The sequence below is a fragment of the Dendrobates tinctorius genome, unplaced genomic scaffold (genome assembly GCF_039654945.1).
Source record: "Dendrobates tinctorius isolate UK_male_01 unplaced genomic scaffold, ASM3965494v1 ptg000450l, whole genome shotgun sequence".
Lineage (NCBI taxonomy): Eukaryota > Metazoa > Chordata > Amphibia > Anura > Dendrobatidae > Dendrobates > Dendrobates tinctorius.
In genome coordinates, this window is record NW_027362112.1 from 362,501 (window position 1) to 383,474 (window position 20,974).

Here is a 20,974-nt window from a genome sequence, read left to right on the forward strand (position 1 = left end):
CACGGGGGGTGATATATCAGGGTGCACGGGGGTGATATATCAGGGTGCACGGGGGGGGATATATCAGGGTGCACGGGGGGTGATATATCAGGGGTGCACGGGGGGTGATATATCAGGGGTGCACGGGGGGTGATATATCAGGGGTGCACGGGGGGGATATATCAGGGTGCACGGGGGGTGATATATCAGGGTGCACGGGGGGTGATATATCAGGGTGCACGGGGGGGGATATATCAGGGTGCACGGGGGGTGATATATCAGGGGTGCACGGGGGGTGATATATCAGGGGTGCACGGGGGGTGATATATCAGGGGTGCACGGGGGGGATATATCAGGGTGCACGGGGGGTGATATATCAGGGTGCACGGGGGGGGATATATCAGGGTGCACGGGGGGGGATATATCAGGGTGCACGGGGGGGGATATATCAGGGGTGCACGGGGGGGGATATATCAGGGTGCACGGGGGGTGATATATCAGGGGTGCACGGGGGGGTGATATATCAGGGGTGCACGGGGGGTGATATATCAGGGGTGCACGGGGGGTGATATATCAGGGGTGCACGGGGGGGATATATCAGGGTGCACGGGGGGTGATATATCAGGGTGCACGGGGGGGGATATATCAGGGTGCACGGGGGGGGATATATCAGGGTGCACGGGGGGGATATATCAGGGGTGCACGGGGGGGGATATATCAGGGTGCACGGGGGTGATATATCAGGGGTGCACGGGGGGTGATATATCAGGGGTGCACGGGGGGTGATATATCAGGGGTGCACGGGGGGTGATATATCAGGGTGCACGGGGGGTGATATATCAGGGTGCACGGGGGGTGATATATCAGGGGTGCACGGGGGGTGATATATCAGGGGTGCACGGGGGGTGATATATCAGGGTGCACGGGGGGTGATATATCAGGGGTGCACGGGGGGGATATATCAGGGTGCACGGGGGGTGATATATCAGGGTGCACGGGGGGGTGATATATCAGGGTGCACGGGGGGTGATATATCAGGGTGCACGGGGGGTGATATATCAGGGGTGCACGGGGGGTGATATATCAGGGTGCACGGGGGGGGATATATCAGGGTGCACGGGGGGGTGATATATCAGGGTGCACGGGGGGGATATATCAGGGTGCACGGGGGGGTGATATATCAGGGTGCACGGGGGGTGATATATCAGGGGTGCACGGGGGGTTGATATATCAGGGTGCACGGGGGGTGATATATCAGGGTGCACGGGGGGTGATATATCAGGGTGCACGGGGGGTGATATATCAGGGGTGCACGGGGGGTGATATATCAGGGTGCACGGGGGGGGATATATCAGGGTGCACGGGGGGTGATATATCAGGGGTGCACGGGGGGTGATATATCAGGGTGCACGGGGGGGGATATATCAGGGTGCACGGGGGGGGATATATCAGGGTGCACGGGGGGTGATATATCAGGGGTGCACGGGGGGTGATATATCAGGGTGCACGGGGGGGGATATATCAGGGTGCACGGGGGGTGATATATCAGGGGTGCACGGGGGGTGATATATCAGGGTGCACGGGGGGGATATATCAGGGTGCACGGGGGTTGATATATCAGGGGTGCACGGGGGGTGATATATCAGGGTGCACGGGGGGGATATATCAGGGTGCACGGGGGGTGATATATCAGGGGTGCACGGGGGGTGATATATCAGGGGTGCACGGGGGGGTGATATATCAGGGTGCACGGGGGGGGATATATCAGGGTGCACGGGGGGGTGATATATCAGGGGTGCACGGGGGGTGATATATCAGGGTGCACGGGGGGGATATATCAGGGTGCACGGGGGGGGATATATCAGGGTGCACGGGGGGGGATATATCAGGGTGCACGGGGGGTGATATATCAGGGTGCACGGGGGGTGATATATCAGGGGTGCACGGGGGGTGATATATCGGGGGTGCACGGGGGGGATATATCGGGGGTGCACGGGGGGGGATATATCAGGGTGCACGGGGGGGATATATCAGGGTGCACGGGGGGTGATATATCAGGGTGCACGGGGGGGTGATATATCAGGGTGCACGGGGGGGTGATATATCAGGGGTGCACGGGGGGTGATATATCAGGGGTGCACGGGGGGTGATATATCAGGGTGCACGGGGGGTGATATATCAGGGTGCACGGGGGGTGATATATCAGGGGTGCACACAGTGACTGGAGACACTGTGTTACTACTTCGGAACCATAAAAGCCTGTCATTTTCCGGAGGACGTGTTTCTGCAGCGCGCAGCTTCCGGGGCGGGGTCAGGCTGGCGCTGGTCGGGTACAGCAGTTCTGAGGACGATGGAGACGCGGCAGAGGGGAGCGGGTAGGGGACGTCACTCCGGTTATAACGCTTTCATATTACGTCATAGAATGTACTGGCGGGAGTGCCGCTCTGGGAGAGGAGGCAGTTACAGTGGGAGGAGTGCTGCTCTGGGAGAGGAGGCAGTTACAGTGGGAGGAGCGCTGCTCTGGGAGAGGAGGCAGTTACAGTGGGAGGAGTGCCGCTCTGGGAGAGGAGGCAGTTACAGTGGGGGGAGCGCTGCTCTGGGAGAGGAGGCAGTTACAGTGGGAGGAGTGCTGCTCTGGGAGAGGAGGCAGTTACAGTGGGGGGAGTGCCGCTCTGGGAGCGGAGGCAGTTACAGTGGGGGGAGTTCTGCTCTGGGAGCGGAGGCAGTTACAGTGGGGGGAGCGCTGCTCTGGGAGAGGAGGCAGTTACAGTGGGAGGAGCGCTGCTCTGGGAGAGGAGGCAGTTACAGTGGGAGGAGTGCTGCTCTGGGAGCGGAGGCAGTTACAGTGGGAGGAGTGCCGCTCTGGGAGCGGAGGCAGTTACAGTGGGGGGAGTTCTGCTCTGGGAGCGGAGGCAGTTACAGTGGGAGGAGTGCTGCTCTGGGAGAGGAGGCAGTTACAGTGGGGGGAGTGCTGCTCTGGGAGCGGAGGCAGTTACAGTGGGGGGAGTGCTGCTCTGGGAGCAGAGGCAGTTACAGTGGGGGGAGTGCTGCTCTGGGAGCGGAGGCAGTTACAGTGGGGGGAGTGCTGCTCTGGGAGCGGAGGCAGTTACAGTGGGAGGAGTGCTGCTCTGGGAGCGGAGGCAGTTACAGTGGGGGGAGTGCTGCTCTGGGAGCGGAGGCAGTTACAGTGGGAGGAGTGCCGCTCTGGGAGAGGAGGCAGTTACAGTGGGGGGAGCGCTGCTCTGGGAGAGGAGGCAGTTACAGTGGGAGGAGTGCTGCTCTGGGAGAGGAGGCAGTTACAGTGGGGGGAGTGCTGCTCTGGGAGCGGAGGCAGTTACAGTGGGAGGAGCGCTGCTCTGGGAGAGGAGGCAGTTACAGTGGGGGGAGTGCTGCTCTGGGAGCGGAGGCAGTTACAGTGGGGGGAGTGCTGCTCTGGGAGAGGAGGCAGTTACAGTGGGAGGAGTGCCGCTCTGGGAGCGGAGGCAGTTACAGTGGGAGGAGTGCTGCTCTGGGAGCGGAGGCAGTTACAGTGGGGGGAGTTCTGCTCTGGGAGCGGAGGCAGTTACAGTGGGAGGAGTGCTGCTCTGGGAGCGGAGGCAGTTACAGTGGGGGGAGTTCTGCTCTGGGAGCGGAGGCAGTTACAGTGGGGGGAGTTCTGCTCTGGGAGAGGAGGCAGTTACAGTGGGGGGAGCGCTGCTCTGGGAGAGGAGGCAGTTACAGTGGGGGGAGCGCTGCTCTGGGAGCGGAGGCAGTTACAGTGGGAGGAGTGCCGCTCTGGGAGCGGAGGCAGTTACAGTGGGGGGAGTTCTGCTCTGGGAGCGGAGGCAGTTACAGTGGGGGGAGTGCTGCTCTGGGAGCGGAGGCAGTTACAGTGGGAGGAGCGCTGCTCTGGGAGAGGAGGCAGTTACAGTGGGGGGAGCGCTGCTCTGGGAGAGGAGGCAGTTACAGTGGGGGGAGCGCTGCTCTGGGAGAGGAGGCAGTTACAGTGGGAGGAGCGCCGCTCTGGGAGAGGAGGCAGTTACAGTGGGGGGAGCGCCGCTCTGGGAGAGGAGGCAGTTACAGTGGGAGGAGTGCCGCTCTGGGAGAGGAGGCAGTTACAGTGGGAGGAGTGCTGCTCTGGGAGAGGAGGCAGTTACAGTGGGAGGAGTGCTGCTCTGGGAGAGGAGGCAGTTACAGTGGGAGGAGCGCCGCTCTGGGAGAGGAGGCAGTTACAGTGGGAGGAGCGCCGCTCTGGGAGCGGAGGCAGTTACAGTGGGAGGAGCGCCGCTCTGGGAGCGGAGGCAGTTACAGTGGGAGGAGCGCCGCTCTGGGAGAGGAGGCAGTTACAGTGGGAGGAGCGCTGCTCTGGGAGAGGAGGCAGTTACAGTGGGAGGAGCGCTGCTCTGGGAGAGGAGGCAGTTACAGTGGGAGGAGCGCTGCTCTGGGAGAGGAGGCAGTTACAGTGGGGGGAGCGCTGCTCTGGGAGAGGAGGCAGTTACAGTGGGAGGAGCGCTGCTCTGGGAGCGGAGGCAGTTACAGTGGGGGGAGCGCTGCTCTGGGAGAGGAGGCAGTTACAGTGGGAGGAGCGCTGCTCTGGGAGAGGAGGCAGTTACAGTGGGAGGAGCGCTGCTCTGGGAGAGGAGGCAGTTACAGTGGGAGGAGCGCTGCTCTGGGAGCGGAGGCAGTTACAGTGGGGGGAGCGCTGCTCTGGGAGAGGAGGCAGTTACAGTGGGAGGAGCGCTGCTCTGGGAGAGGAGGCAGTTACAGTGGGAGGAGCGCTGCTCTGGGAGCGGAGGCAGTTACAGTGGGAGGAGCGCTGCTCTGGGAGCGGAGGCAGTTACAGTGGGAGGAGTGCTGCTCTGGGAGAGGAGGCAGTTACAGTGGGAGGAGTGCTGCTCTGGGAGAGGAGGCAGTTACAGTGGGAGGAGTGCTGCTCTGGGAGAGGAGGCAGTTACAGTGGGAGGAGCGCTGCTCTGGGAGAGGAGGCAGTTACAGTGGGAGGAGTGCTGCTCTGGGAGCGGAGGCAGTTACAGTGGGGGGAGTGCTGCTCTGGGAGCGGAGGCAGTTACAGTGGGAGGAGCGCTGCTCTGGGAGAGGAGGCAGTTACAGTGGGGGGAGCGCTGCTCTGGGAGAGGAGGCAGTTACAGTGGGGGGAGCGCTGCTCTGGGAGAGGAGGCAGTTACAGTGGGAGGAGCGCCGCTCTGGGAGAGGAGGCAGTTACAGTGGGAGGAGTGCTGCTCTGGGAGAGGAGGCAGTTACAGTGGGAGGAGCGCTGCTCTGGGAGAGGAGGCAGTTACAGTGGGAGGAGCGCCGCTCTGGGAGAAGAGGCAGTTACAGTGGGAGGAGTGCTGCTCTGGGAGAAGAGGCAGTTACAGTGGGAGGAGTGCTGCTCTGGGAGAGGAGGCAGTTACAGTGGGGGGAGCGCCGCTCTGGGAGAGGAGGCAGTTACAGTGGGAGGAGTGCTGCTCTGGGAGAGGAGGCAGTTACAGTGGGAGGAGCGCTGCTCTGGGAGAGGAGGCAGTTACAGTGGGGGGAGCGCTGCTCTGGGAGAGGAGGCAGTTACAGTGGGGGGAGCGCTGCTCTGGGAGAGGAGGCAGTTACAGTGGGGGGAGCGCTGCTCTGGGAGAGGAGGCAGTTACAGTGGGAGGAGTGCTGCTCTGGGAGAGGAGGCAGTTACAGTGGGAGGAGTGCTGCTCTGGGAGAGGAGGCAGTTACAGTGGGAGGAGCGCCGCTCTGGGAGAGGAGGCAGTTACAGTGGGAGGAGCGCTGCTCTGGGAGAGGAGGCAGTTACAGTGGGGGGAGCGCTGCTCTGGGAGAGGAGGCAGTTACAGTGGGAGGAGTGCTGCTCTGGGAGAGGAGGCAGTTACAGTGGGGGGAGCGCTGCTCTGGGAGAGGAGGCAGTTACAGTGGGAGGAGCGCCGCTCTGGGAGATGAGGCAGTTACAGTTGGAGGAGTGCTGCTCTGGGAGAGGAGGCAGTTACAGTGGGAGGAGCGCCGCTCTGGGAGAGGAGGCAGTTACAGTGGGAGGAGCGCTGCTCTGGGAGAGGAGGCAGTTACAGTGGGAGGAGCGCTGCTCTGGGAGAGGAGGCAGTTACAGTGGGAGGAGCGCTGCTCTGGGAGAGGAGGCAGTTACAGTGGGAGGAGTGCCGCTCTGGGAGAGGAGGCAGTTACAGTGGGAGGAGCGCTGCTCTGGGAGAGGAGGCAGTTACAGTGGGAGGAGCGCTGCTCTGGGAGAGGAGGCAGTTACAGTGGGAGGAGTGCTGCTCTGGGAGAGGAGGCAGTTACAGTGGGAGGAGCGCCGCTCTGGGAGAGGAGGCAGTTACAGTGGGAGGAGCGCTGCTCTGGGAGAGGAGGCAGTTACAGTGGGGGGAGTGCTGCTCTGGGAGGAGCGCCGCTCTGGGAGAGGAGGCAGTTACAGTGGGGGGAGTGCCGCTCTGGGAGAGGAGGCAGTTACAGTGGGGGGAGTGCCGCTCTGGGAGAGGAGGCAGTTACAGTGGGAGGAGCGCTGCTCTGGGAGAGGAGGCAGTTACAGTGGGAGGAGTGCTGCTCTGGCAGCTGAGGCAATTACAATTGGGGAGTGCTGCTCTGGGAGCGGAGGCAGTTACAGTGGGAGGAGTGCTGCTCTGGGAGCGGAGGCAGTTACAGTGGGGGGAGCGCTGCTCTGGGAGCGGAGGCAGTTACAGTGGGGGGAGCGCTGCTCTGGGAGCGGAGGCAGTTAGAGTGGGAGGAGCGCTGCTCTGGGAGAGGAGGCAGTTACAGTGGGAGGAGCGCCGCTCTGGGAGAGGAGGCAGTTACAGTGGGGGGAGTGCCGTTCTGGGAGCGGAGGCAGTTACAGTGGGAGGAGTGCCGCTCTGGGAGCGGAGGCAGTTACAGTGGGAGGAGTGCTGCTCTGGGAGCGGAGGCAGTTACAGTGGGGGGAGTGCCGTTCTGGGAGCGGAGGCAGTTACAGTGGGAGGAGTGCCGCTCTGGGAGCGGAGGCAGTTACAGTGGGAGGAGTGCTGCTCTGGGAGAGGAGGCAGTTAAAATGGGGGAGTGGTTCTGGGAGCTGAGGCAGTTACAGTGGGGGGGAGTGCCGCTCTGGGAGCGGAGGCAGTTACAGTGGGGGGGGAGTGCCGCTCTGGGAGCGGAAGCAGTTACAGTGGGGGGGAGTGCCGCTCTGGGAGCGGAGGCAGTTTCAGTGGGAGGAGTGCTGCTCTGGGAGCGGAGGCAGTTTCAGTGGGAGGAGTGCTGCTCTGGGAGAGGAGGCAGTTACAGTGGGAGGAGTGCTGCTCTGGGAGCGGAGGCAGTTACAGTGGGGGGAGTGCCGTTCTGGGAGCGGAGGCAGTTACAGTGGGAGGAGTGCCGCTCTGGGAGCGGAGGCAGTTACAGTGGGAGGAGTGCTGCTCTGGGAGAGGAGGCAGTTAAAATGGGGGAGTGCTGTTCTGGGAGCGGAGGCAGTTACAGTGGGAGGAGTGCCGCTCTGGGAGCGGAGGCAGTTACAGTGGGGGGGAGTGCCGCTCTGGGAGCGGAGGCAGTTACAGTGGGGGGGGAGTGCCGCTCTGGGAGCGGAGGCAGTTTCAGTGGGAGGAGTGCTGCTCTGGGAGCGGAGGCAGTTTCAGTGGGAGGAGTGCTGCTCTGGGAGCGGAGGCAGTTTCAGTGGGAGGAGTGCTGCTCTGGGAGCGGAGGCAGTTTCAGTGGGAGGAGTGCTGCTCTGGGAGCGGAGGCAGTTACAGTGGGGGGAGTGCTGCTCTGGGAGCGGAGGCAATTACAATGGGAGGAGTCCCGCTCTGGGAGCTGAGGCAGTTACAGTGGGAGGAGTGCTGCTCTAGGAGCGGATTCAGTAACAGTGGGAGGAGTGCTGCTCTTGGAGCAGAGGAAATTACAATTGGGGAGTGCTGTTGTGGGAGCTGAGGCAGTTACAGTGGGAGGAGTGCTGCTCTGGGAGCGGAGGCAGTTACAGTGGGAGGAGTGCTGCTCTGGCAGCTGAGGCAATTACAATTGGGGAGTGCTGCTCTGGGAGCGGAGGCAGTTACAGTGGGGGGAGTGCTGCTCTGGGAGAGGAGGCAGTTACAGTGGGAGGAGTGCTGCTCTGGGAGCGGAGGCAGTTACAGTGGGGGGAGCGCCGCTCTGGGAGAGGAGGCAGTTACAGTGGGGGGAGTGCTGCTCTGGGAGCGGAGGCAGTTACAGTGGGGGGAGTGCTGCTCTGGGAGCGGAGGCAGTTAGTGGGGGGAGTGCTGCTCTGGGAGCGGAGGCAGTTACAGTGGGAGGAGCGCCGCTCTGGGAGAGGAGGCAGTTACAGTGGGAGGAGCGCCGCTCTGGGAGAGGAGGCAGTTACAGTGGGAGGAGCGCCGCTCTGGGAGAGGAGGCAGTTACAGTGGGAGGAGCGCCGCTCTGGGAGAGGAGGCAGTTACAGTGGGAGGAGCGCCGCTCTGGGAGAGGAGGCAGTTACAGTGGGAGGAGCGCCGCTCTGGGAGAGGAGGCAGTTACAGTGGGGGGAGTGCCGCTCTGGGAGAGGAGGCAGTTACAGTGGGGGGAGTGCCGCTCTGGGAGAGGAGGCAGTTACAGTGGGAGGAGCGCTGCTCTGGGAGAGGAGGCAGTTACAGTGGGGGGAGCGCTGCTCTGGGAGAGGAGGCAGTTACAGTGGGAGGAGCGCTGCTCTGGGAGAGGAGGCAGTTACAGTGGGGGGAGCGCTGCTCTGGGAGAGGAGGCAGTTACAGTGGGGGGAGCGCTGCTCTGGGAGCGGAGGCAGTTACAGTGGGAGGAGCGCTGCTCTGGGAGAGGAGGCAGTTACAGTGGGAGGAGCGCCGCTCTGGGAGAGGAGGCAGTTACAGTGGGAGGAGTGCCGCTCTGGGAGAGGAGGCAGTTACAGTGGGAGGAGCGCCGCTCTGGGAGAGGAGGCAGTTACAGTGGGAGGAGCGCCGCTCTGGGAGAGGAGGCAGTTACAGTGGGAGGAGCGCCGCTCTGGGAGAGGAGGCAGTTACAGTGGGAGGAGCGCCGCTCTGGGAGAGGAGGCAGTTACAGTGGGAGGAGCGCCGCTCTGGGAGAGGAGGCAGTTACAGTGGGAGGAGCGCTGCTCTGGGAGAGGAGGCAGTTACAGTGGGAGGAGCGCTGCTCTGGGAGAGGAGGCAGTTACAGTGGGAGGAGTGCTGCTCTGGGAGAGGAGGCAGTTACAGTGGGAGGAGCGCTGCTCTGGGAGAGGAGGCAGTTACAGTGGGGGGAGTGCTGCTCTGGGAGGAGCGCCGCTCTGGGAGAGGAGGCAGTTACAGTGGGGGGAGTGCCGCTCTGGGAGAGGAGGCAGTTACAGTGGGGGGAGTGCCGCTCTGGGAGAGGAGGCAATTACAATTGGGGAGTGCTGCTCTGGGAGCGGAGGCAGTTACAGTGGGGGGAGCGCTGCTCTGGGAGCGGAGGCAGTTACAGTGGGAGGAGCGCCGCTCTGGGAGAGGAGGCAGTTACAGTGGGGGGAGTGCCGTTCTGGGAGCGGAGGCAGTTACAGTGGGAGGAGTGCCGCTCTGGGAGCGGAGGCAGTTACAGTGGGAGGAGTGCTGCTCTGGGAGCGGAGGCAGTTACAGTGGGGGGAGTGCCGTTCTGGGAGCGGAGGCAGTTACAGTGGGAGGAGTGCCGCTCTGGGAGCGGAGGCAGTTACAGTGGGAGGAGTGCTGCTCTGGGAGAGGAGGCAGTTAAAATGGGGGAGTGCCGTTCTGGGAGCGGAGGCAGTTTCAGTGGGAGGAGTGCTGCTCTGGGAGCGGAGGCAGTTTCAGTGGGAGGAGTGCTGCTCTGGGAGAGGAGGCAGTTACAGTGGGAGGAGTGCCGCTCTGGGAGCGGAGGCAGTTACAGTGGGGGGAGTGCCGTTCTGGGAGCGGAGGCAGTTACAGTGGGAGGAGTGCCGCTCTGGGAGCGGAGGCAGTTACAGTGGGAGGAGTGCTGCTCTGGGAGAGGAGGCAGTTAAAATGGGGGAGTGCTGTTCTGGGAGCTGAGGCAGTTACAGTGGGGGGGAGTGCCGCTCTGGGAGCGGAGGCAGTTACAGTGGGGGGGAGTGCCGCTCTGGGAGCGGAGGCAGTTTCAGTGGGGGGGAGTGCCGCTCTGGGAGCGGAGGCAGTTTCAGTGGGAGGAGTGCTGCTCTGGGAGCGGAGGCAGTTTCAGTGGGAGGAGTGCTGCTCTTGGAGCGGAGGCAGTTTCAGTGGGAGGAGTGCTGCTCTGGGAGCGGAGGCAGTTTCAGTGGGAGGAGTGCTGCTCTGGGAGCGGAGGCAGTTACAGTGGGGGGAGTGCTGCTCTGGGAGCCGAGGCAATTACAATGGGAGGAGTCCTGCTCTGGGAGCGGAGGCAGTTACAGTGGGAGGAGTGCTGCTCTGGGAGCGGATTCAGTAACAGTGGGAGGAGTGCTGCTCTTGGAGCAGAGGAAATTACAATTGGGGAGTGCTGCTGTGGGAGCTGAGGCAGTTACAGTGGGAGGAGTGCTGCTCTGGGAGCGGAGGCAGTTACAGTGGGAGGAGTGCTGCTCTGGGAGCGGATTCAGTAACAGTGGGAGGAGTGCTGCTCTTGGAGCAGAGGAAATTACAATTGGGGAGTGCTGCTGTGGGAGCTGAGGCAGTTACAGTGGGAGGAGTGCTGCTCTGGGAGCGGAGGCAGTTACAGTGGGAGGAGTGCTGCTCTGGCAGCTGAGGCAATTACAATTGGGGAGTGCTGCTCTGGGAGCGGAGGCAGTTACAGTGGGAGGAGTGCTGCTCTGGGAGCGGAGGCAGTTACAGTGGGGGGAGTGCTGCTCTGGGAGAGGAGGCAGTTACAGTGGGGGGAGCGCCGCTCTGGGAGAGGAGGCAGTTACAGTGGGAGGAGCGCCGCTCTGGGAGAGGAGGCAGTTACAGTGGGAGGAGCGCCGCTCTGGGAGAGGAGGCAGTTACAGTGGGAGGAGCGCCGCTCTGGGAGAGGAGGCAGTTACAGTGGGAGGAGCGCCGCTCTGGGAGAGGAGGCAGTTACAGTGGGAGGAGCGCCGCTCTGGGAGAGGAGGCAGTTACAGTGGGGGGAGTGCCGCTCTGGGAGAGGAGGCAGTTACAGTGGGGGGAGTGCCGCTCTGGGAGAGGAGGCAGTTACAGTGGGGGGAGTGCCGCTCTGGGAGAGGAGGCAGTTACAGTGGGGGGAGCGCTGCTCTGGGAGAGGAGGCAGTTACAGTGGGGGGAGCGCTGCTCTGGGAGAGGAGGCAGTTACAGTGGGAGGAGCGCTGCTCTGGGAGAGGAGGCAGTTACAGTGGGAGGAGTGCTGCTCTGGCAGCTGAGGCAATTACAATTGGGGAGTGCTGCTCTGGGAGCGGAGGCAGTTACAGTGGGAGGAGTGCTGCTCTGGGAGCGGAGGCAGTTACAGTGGGGGGAGCGCTGCTCTGGGAGCGGAGGCAGTTACAGTGGGGGGAGCGCTGCTCTGGGAGCGGAGGCAGTTAGAGTGGGAGGAGCGCTGCTCTGGGAGAGGAGGCAGTTACAGTGGGAGGAGTGCTGCTCTGGGAACGGAGGCAGTTACAGTGGGGGGAGTGCTGTTCTGGGAGCGGAGGCAGTTACAGTGGGAGGAGTGCCGCTCTGGGAGCGGAGGCAGTTACAGTGGGAGGAGTGCTGCTCTGGGAGAGGAGGCAGTTAAAATGGGGGAGTGCTGTTCTGGGAGCTGAGGCAGTTACAGTGGGGGGGAGTGCCGCTCTGGGAGCGGAGGCAGTTACAGTGGGGGGGAGTGCCGCTCTGGGAGCGGAGGCAGTTACAGTGGGGGGGAGTGCCGCTCTGGGAGCGGAGGCAGTTTCAGTGGGAGGAGTGCTGCTCTGGGAGCGGAGGCAGTTTCAGTGGGAGGAGTGCTGCTCTGGGAGCGGAGGCAGTTTCAGTGGGAGGAGTGCTGCTCTGGGAGCGGAGGCAGTTACAGTGGGGGGGAGTGCTGCTCTGGGAGCGGAGGCAATTACAATGGGAGGAGTCCCGCTCTGGGAGCGGAGGCAGTTACAGTGGGAGGAGTGCTGCTCTGGGAGCGGATTCAGTAACAGTGGGAGGAGTGCTGCTCTTGGAGCAGAGGAAATTACAATTGGGGAGTGCTGCTGTGGGAGCGGAGGCAGTTACAGTGGGAGGAGTGCTGCTCTGGGAGCGGAGGCAGTTACAGTGGGAGGAGTGCTGCTCTGGCAGCTGAGGCAATTACAATTGGGGAGTGCTGCTCTGGGAGCGGAGGCAGTTACAGTGGGAGGAGTGCTGCTCTGGGAGCCGAGGCAGTTACAGTGGGGGGAGTGCTGCTCTGGGAGAGGAGGCAGTTACAGTGGGAGGAGTGCTGCTCTGGGAGCGGAGGCAGTTAAAATGGGGGAGTGCTGTTCTGGGAGCTGAGGCAGTTACAGTGGGAGGAGTGCCGCTCTGGGAGCGGAGGCAGTTACAGTGGGGGGGAGTGCCGCTCTGGGAGCGGAGGCAGTTACAATGGGAGGAGTGCTGCTCTGGGAGCGGAGGCAATTACAATGGGAGGAGTCCCGCTCTGGGAGCGGAGGCAGTTACAGTGGGAGGAGTGCTGCTCTGGGAGCGGATTCAGTAACAGTGGGAGGAGTGCTGCTCTTGGAGCAGAGTAAATTACAATTGGGGAGTGCTGCTCTGGGAGCTGAGGCAGTTACAATTGGGGAGTGCTGCTCTGGGAGCTGAGGCAGTTACAGTGGGAGGAGTGCAGCTCTGGGAGCTGAGGCAATTACAATTGGGGAGTGCTGCTCTGGGAGCGGAGGCAGTTACAGTGGGAGGAGTGCTGCTCAGGGAGCGGAGGCAGTTACAGTGGGGGGAGTGCTGCTCTGGGAGCGGAGGCAGTTACAGTGGGGGGAGTGCTGCTCTGGGAGCGGAGGCAGTTACAGTGGGGGGAGTGCTGCTCTGGGAGCGGAGGCAGTTACAGTGGGGGGAGTGCTGCTCTGGGAGCGGAGGCAGTTTCAGTGGGAGGAGTGCTGCTCTGGGAGCGGAGGCAGTTTCAGTGGGAGGAGTGCTGCTCTGGGAGCGGAGGCAGTTACAGTGGGGGGAGTGCTGCTCTGGGAGCGGAGGCAGTTACAGTGGGGGGAGTGCTGCTCTGGGAGCGGAGGCAGTTACAGTGGGGGGAGTGCTGCTCTGGGAGCGGAGGCAGTTACAGTGGGGGGAGTGCTGCTCTGGGAGCGGAGGCAGTTACAGTGGGGGGAGTGCTGCTCTTGTGCCGTGTACTGCAGGAGCCTCGCCTGGTCCTGCACCCTGTGGTGTCTGCACACATGACCCAGTCTCTCTCTCGCAGGCCACCATGTCTGCTCCCCGTCCCGCAGTCTATCCTGAACATGGTGACAGAGCCGGACTCCGAGCACCACGATGATGTCACAGAACATGGCGGACGGGTGCGGCGCTTTCGTCACGAGCGAGGAAATTGGGCATCTTATGTGTATGTGGCGTGTGAGTGTCGGGAGGGCCGGAGCCCAGTGAGAGGAGCGCAGCAGGGGCAGCCGCCAGGTTTAGTTTCTCCTTGTCTTTCAGTTCACCCTCGTGAAGAATTCTGGGAGCTGCTGGAGGAGCTGAAGTCTGCGGCCCGGAAACATGGCGTCACCCTGAGCACCATGAAGGAGCTGCACGTCAGCCTCTCACACACCGTCGTCCTGCGACATCACTGGATCCAGCCGCTCGTCCAGACCCTCCGGCACAATCTTTGCTCCACTCCACGGTCAGTGTGAGAGCCCCCGAACTATTACTCCCGGTTATCAGCCAAATTATGATGGGAGTGTATCTTGTTCTGACAGATTGTCTACATATGGCGGGGGGGGGTGACACAATCTCTGCATCCCACCAGTGAAGGATCTGTGCTGGCAGCTATGGATGCATAAAGTAACACAAGTATTGTTCTAATGTGACCTGTTAATTCTTCCAAAAACTGATTGTTCCTCTGATCCAGCCTCCCCTAGACTCCTGCAGCCTCCACTGATTGGAGAGGGGGAAAGTGTAGTAAGAGGGAGACCAATCTATCTTGAGTGCAGCAACCAGAATCCTATTTCTGTCCCAACCACTACACTGATGCCTCCACCCTGTGCCAGTCATTGCACTGGTTACCCATCCGCGACAGAGTCCAATATAAACTGCTCACTCACCCATAAAACTCTCCACAGTGCTGCACAACCTACATCACCTCCACCTGTCTACCCACCTACCCATTCTCTCCAGTGCTGCACCACCCTACATCTCCTCATCTGTCTATCTTCTACCCTTCCTCTCCACAGTGCTGCACCACTCTTCATCTCCTCATCTGTCTATCTTCTACCCTTCCTCTCCACAGTGCTGCACCACCCTACATCTCCCCCTCATCTCTGTCTACCACCTACCCGTCCTCTCCACAGTGCTGCACCACCCTACATCTCCTCATCTGTCTACCACCTACCCATCCTCTCCACAGTGCTGCACCGCCCTACATCTCATCTGTCTACCACCTACCCGTCCTCTCCACAGTGCTGCACCACCCTACATCTCCACAGTGCTGCACCGCCCTACATCTCATCTGTCTACCAACTACCCGTCCTCTCCACAGTGCTGCACTGCCCTACATATCATTCCTGTCTACCACCTACCCGTCCTCTTCACAGTGCTGCACTGCCCTACATCTCCTCATCTGTCTACCACCTACCCATCCTCTCCACAGTGCTGCACCCCCCTACATCTCATCTGTCTACCACCTACCCATCCTCTCCACAGTGATGCACCGCCCTACATCTCCTCCTCATCTGTCTACCACCTACCCATCCTCTCCACAGTGCTGCACCACCCTACATCTCCTCCTCATCTCTGTTTACCACCTACCCGTCCTCTCCACAGTGCTGCACCGCACTACATCTCCTCATCTGTCTACCACCTACCCATCCTCTCCACAGTGATGCACCGCCCTACATCTCCTCCTCATCTCTGTCTACCACCTACCCGTCCTCTCCACAGTGATGCACTGCCCTACATCTCCTCATCTGTCTACCACCTACCCATCCTCTCCACAGTGCTGCACCACCCTACATCTCCTCCTCATCTCTGTTTACCACCTACCCGTCCTCCACAGTGCTGTACTGCCCTACATATCATTCCTGTCTACCACCTACCCGTCCTCTTCACAGTACTGCACTGCCCTACATCTCATCTGTCTACCACCTACCCGTCTTCTCCACAGTGCTGCACCGCCCTACATCTCCTCATCTCTGTCTACCACCTACCCATCCTCTCCACAGTGCTGCACCACCCTACATCTCCACAGTGCTGCACCGCCCTACATCTCATCTGTCTACCACCTACCCGTCCTCTCCACAGTGCTGCACCGCCCTACATCTCATCTGTCTATCACCTACCCGTCCTCTCCACAGTGCTGCACTGCCCTACATATCATTCCTGTCTACCACCTACCCGTCCTCTTCACAGTGCTGCACTGCCCTACATCTCATCTGTCTACCACCTACCCATCCTCTCCACAGTGCTGCACTGCCCTACATATCATTCCTGTCTACCACCTACCCGTCCTCTTCACAGTGCTGCACTGCCCTACATCTCCTCATCTGTCTACCAACTACCCGTCCTCTCCACAGTGCTGCACTGCCCTACATATCATTCCTGTCTACCACCTACCCGTCCTCTTCACAGTGCTGCACTGCCCTACATCTCCTCATCTGTCTACCACCTACCCATCCTCTCCACAGTGCTGCACCCCCCTACATCTCATCTGTCTACCACCTACCCATCCTCTCCACAGTGATGCACCGCCCTACATCTCCTCCTCATCTGTCTACCACCTACCCATCCTCTCCACAGTGCTGCACCACCCTACATCTCCTCCTCATCTCTGTTTACCACCTACCCGTCCTCTCCACAGTGCTGCACCGCACTACATCTCCTCATCTGTCTACCACCTACCCATCCTCTCCACAGTGATGCACCGCCCTACATCTCCTCCTCATCTGTCTACCACCTACCCATCCTCTCCACAGTGCTGCACCACCCTACATCTCCTCCTCATCTCTGTCTACCACCTACCCGTCCTCTCCACAGTGATGCACTGCCCTACATCTCCTCATCTGTCTACCACCTACCCATCCTCTCCACAGTGCTGCACCACCCTACATCTCCTCCTCATCTCTGTTTACCACCTACCCGTCCTCCACAGTGCTGTACTGCCCTACATATCATTCCTGTCTACCACCTACCCGTCCTCTTCACAGTACTGCACTGCCCTACATCTCATCTGTCTACCACCTACCCGTCTTCTCCACAGTGCTGCACCGCCCTACATCTCCTCATCTCTGTCTACCACCTACCCATCCTCTCCACAGTGCTGCACCACCCTACATCTCCACAGTGCTGCACCGCCCTACATCTCATCTGTCTACCACCTACCCGTCCTCTCCACAGTGCTGCACCGCCCTACATCTCCTCATCTGTCTATCACCTACCCGTCCTCTCCACAGTGCTGCACTGCCCTACATATCATTCCTGTCTACCACCTACCCGTCCTCTTCACAGTGCTGCACTGCCCTACATCTCCTCATCTGTCTACCACCTACCCATCCTCTCCACAGTGCTGCACCCCCCTACATCTCATCTGTCTACCACCTACCCATCCTCTCCCCAGTGATGCACTGCCCTACATCTCCTCATCTGTCTACCACCTACCCATCCTCTCCACAGTGCTGCACCACCCTACATCTCCTCCTCATCTCTGTTTACCACCTACCCGTCCTCTCCACAGTGCTGCACCGCACTACATCTCCTCATCTGTCTACCACCTACCCATCCTCTCCACAGTGCTGCACCACCCTACATCTCATCTCTGTCTACCACCTACCCATCCTCTCCACAGTGATGCACTGCCCTACATCTCCTCCTCATCTCTGTCTACCACCTACCCATCCTCTCCACAGTGCTGCACCCCCCTACATCTCATCTGTCTACCACCTACCCATCCTCTTCCCAGTGATGCACTGCCCTACATCTCCTCATCTGTCTACCACCTACCCATCCTCTCCACAGTGCTGCACCACCCTACATCTCCTCCTCATCTCTGTTTACCACCTACCCGTCCTCTCCACAGTGCTGCACCGCACTACATCTCATCTGTCTACCACCTACCCATCCTCTCCACAGTGCTGCACCACCCTACATCTCATCTGTCTACCACCTACCCATCCTCTCCACAGTGATGCACTGCCCTACATCTCCTCATCTGTCTACCACCTACCCATCCTCTCCACAGTGCTGCACCACCCTACATCTCCTCCTCATCTCTTTACCACCTACCCGTCCTCCACAGTGCTGCACCGCCCTACATCTCCTCATCTCTGTCTACCACCTACCCATCCTCTCCACAGTACTGCACTGCCCTACATCTCATCTCTGTCTACCACCTACCCGTCTTCTCCACAGTGCTGCACCGCCCTACATCTCATCTCTGTCTACCACCTACCTGTCCTCTCCACAGTGCTGCACCGCTGTTATGAATGAGTCACCGAGGAGAAGAAAGCAAAACAAGCTAAGCCACAGAAAACCAGAGAGGTTGGTAACTATGCAGATTGCAGATCCCTGATCCTATCCACACAACTAGCAGTAGCCGTGGAGCGTTCCTTCGGTGAACCTAGACGCTTCGTCACAGCCGGAGGACTAAATAAGCCTAAAGCAAGAAAAGAGGAAAACTAACTGCCCCAGAGCAGACCCCAAAGGAATAGACAGCCCCCACACATGTATTGACTGTGAAACAAGATGAAGGCACAAACACAGGAAGGAAAATAGGCTGAGCAAACAATGGGGCCCAAACTAACTGGAAAGGAAAGACACTGTCTGCAATCTGCCAAAAACCCTACAAAAATAATGTCCAACACTTCTGATAACAAAATTAACCCTGAAGTTACTAGACTTCTCCCACTATATCAGCACTCTGAAATATTCTGAGACAGAGCAAAAAGAGGCCAATCTAATAAGGGACAAAAAGCAAATTGGCAAATACAGATAAATAAGAGTGGAAATTCAGCACACCCCCAGCCGGGGCTGGCTGACCACACAAAAAACTGAATAGACCAACAAAATCAAGTGTGAACATTAGCAGAAACACTTAGCTTGAGCTGACTGGAACAGAGCTGAGAACTAAGACCTGACAAGCCAGAAGGAATCATCAGCAACTGAATAGGGCATCGGCTGTCTTAAATCCAATCTGAGATTCCTGAGGTCCAATCGTCATCCTCATCAGGTGGCAGATCTCCACTGATTAAATCAGCCTCACTACCTCCTGTTACCACCAGAGGGTGGCTGGAAGGAGGACTCACAACTGGTAGACCAGAAAATGAACTCACAACAGTACCTCCCCCTTGAGGAGGGGGTCACCGAACCCTCATCCACGCCACCAGGCCGATCAGGATGGGCCCGTGAAAAGCACAAACCAATCTATCGGCATGAATATCAGAGGCAGAGACCCAAGAATTATCCTGGCCATAACCCTTCCACTTGACCAAATACTGGAGTCTCCGTCTAACCAAACGAGAATCCAATATTTTCTCTACCTCATATTCCACATTGCCTTCGACCAACACAGGGTCAAGAGGTGCTGCCATAGGAACCACTGGCTCAACAAACCTCTTCAACAGAGATTTGTGAAATACGTTATGGATCTTGAACGTAACTGGAAGAGCCAATCGAAACGAAACAGGATTAAGAATTTCCAAAATCTTATAAGGACCAATAAATCTTGGCTTAAATTTTGGACATGCAACCTTCATAGGAATATTCTTAGACGACAACCAAACCATATCACCCACTTTAAACCGGGGACCAATGGTCCTATGCTGGTTGGAAAATCGCTGGGCCTTTTCCTGAGAGAGTGACAACTTATCCACCACTTGGTCCCATATCTGCTGCATTCTCTCAACCACAGTGTCCACACCTGGGCAGGACGAAGATTCCACTTGCCCTGAAGAGAATCGAGGATGAAACCCAAAATTACAGAAAAAGGGTGACATCAAAGTGGCAGAACTAGCTCTATTGTTCAGCGCAAATTCGGCCAAGGGCAAAAATGAGACCCAATAATCTTGATCAGCAGATATAAAACATCTTAAATAAGACTCCAGGGTCTGGTTTGTTCTCTCTGTCTGTCCATTGGTCTGGGGATGAAATGCGGAGGAGAAGGATAACTGAATTTCCAGATTGGAACAAAAGGCTTTCCAGAATCTGGAAACAAACTGGACTCCTCTATCGGACACAATGTTCTCAGGAATCCCGTGTAACCGAACCACCTGTTGTAAAAACAAGGGCACCAACTCAGCAGAAGATGGCAACTTTGGGAGTGGTACAAGATGGACCATCTTGGAAAATCTATCACAAATCACCCAGATAACAGTCATTCTCTGAGAGACAGGAAGATCAGAAATAAAATCCATTGAGATATGGGTCCATGGCCTCCTGGGCACTGGGAGGGGCATCAGCAAACCACTAGAACGAGAACAGGGTTTAGACCGAGAACAAGTCCCACAGGATTCTACAAAATTCCTGACGTCACGAGATAAGGCAGGCCACCAAAACCGACTCACCAAAAATACCTGGATGACCAGCCAATGCGGAGCAATGGACGTCAGACATCACTCTCTTTCTCCACTGGTCAGGAACATACAATTTTCCCGTAGGACAACGCTCAGGTTTATCCTTCTGAAATTCCTCCAGGGCGCGTCTAAAATCGGGCGAAATGGCAGAAAGAACTACCCCCTCACCTAGGATGGTAGTAGGCTCAGTCACATTAAGAGAATCCGCAAAGAAACTCCTAGAAAAGGCGTCTGCCTTAACATTCTTAGTGCCCGGAAGAAAAGAGACCACAATATTAAAACGCGTGAAAAACAATGCCCATCTAGCCTGTCTAGGATTCAAGCGTTTGGCCGACTCCAGATAAATCAGATTCTTGTGGTCAGTGAGGACCACAACTTGATGTCTAGCTCCCTCCAACCAATGTCTCCACTCTTCAAATGCCCATTTCATGGCCAACAAATCCTGATTCCCCACATCATAGTTGCGTTCAGATGGGGAGAACTTTCGAGAAAAGAAGGCACAGGGATTCATCTTAGAAGTCACAGGGTCTTTTTGGGACAACACAGCTCCTGCACCAATCTCAGAAGCAACTACCTCCATTTGAAATGGAAGTGAGACATCAGGTTGTCGTAAAACTGGAGCTGAAGTAAATCTCTGCTTAAGCTCCTGAAATGCTGAGACAGCCTCAGGAGACCAACTCAGCACATCAGTGCCCTTCTTGGTCAGATCAGTCAGTTGTTTGACAATACCAGAAAAATTACCTATAAATTTACGATAGAAATTAGAAAAACCCCAAAACTTCTGGAGATCCTTCAAAGAAGTGGGCTGAACCCAATCATAAATGGCCAGTAGCTTGGCCGGGTCCATTTCAATAGTCGATGGAAATAAGATAAATCCCAAAAATGAAATCCTCTGTACACCAAAGAGGCGCTTAGATCCCTTAACAAACAGGGAATTCTCCCTCAAAATCCGGAACACAGTCCGGACATGTTCCACATGAGAATCCCAATCACTAGAAAAGATCAAAATATCATCCAGATAGATGATCAAAAACTTATCCACAAAGTCACGGAAAATATCATTCATAAAGGACTGGAAGACAGAAGGGGCATTAGTGAGCCCAAAAGGCATCACCAGGTACTCAAAATGTCCCTCCGGAGTATTAAACACCATCTTCCATTCATCCCCATGCTTAATGCGGATAAGATTATACGCCCCCCTGAGGTCAAGCTTGGTAAACCAGCAGGCACCTTTAACTCTGGAGAATAGATCAGACATCAGAGGTAACGGATACTGATATTTAACCGTCATCTTATTAAGGGAACGATAGTCAATACACGGTCTTAATGAACCATCTTTCTTGGCCACAAAAAAAAACCCAGCACCTAAAGGGGATGAGGATGGTCTAATATGACCCTTCTCCAATGACTCCTTAATATAGGATCGCATAGCATCATGTTCGGGTCAGGGCTGTGGAGTCGGTCAGCCAAACCTGCGACTCCGACTCCTCAATTTCCCTTACTCCGACT

General features: G+C 58.2%; 1 protein-coding gene across 3 annotated transcripts in view; it reads left to right on the forward strand.

The window, feature by feature from the left end:
• The first annotated feature begins 2,222 nt into the window (after positions 1–2,222).
• Positions 2,223–20,974, forward strand: part of USB1 (U6 snRNA biogenesis phosphodiesterase 1) — a 29,501-nt gene continuing 10,749 nt past the window's right edge. For 2 of the 3 annotated variants that reach the window (XM_073564328.1, XM_073564326.1), the window contains exons 1-3: positions 2,223–2,354; positions 13,171–13,322; positions 13,404–13,587. In XM_073564328.1, the coding sequence (XP_073420429.1) occupies positions 13,211–13,322; positions 13,404–13,587 (296 nt within the window). In that variant the 5' untranslated portion in view covers positions 2,223–2,354; positions 13,171–13,210. Of the gene's footprint in view, positions 2,355–13,170; positions 13,323–13,403; positions 13,588–20,974 lie in introns of those variants that run through there. The other variant, XM_073564327.1, reaches the window with a different exon arrangement.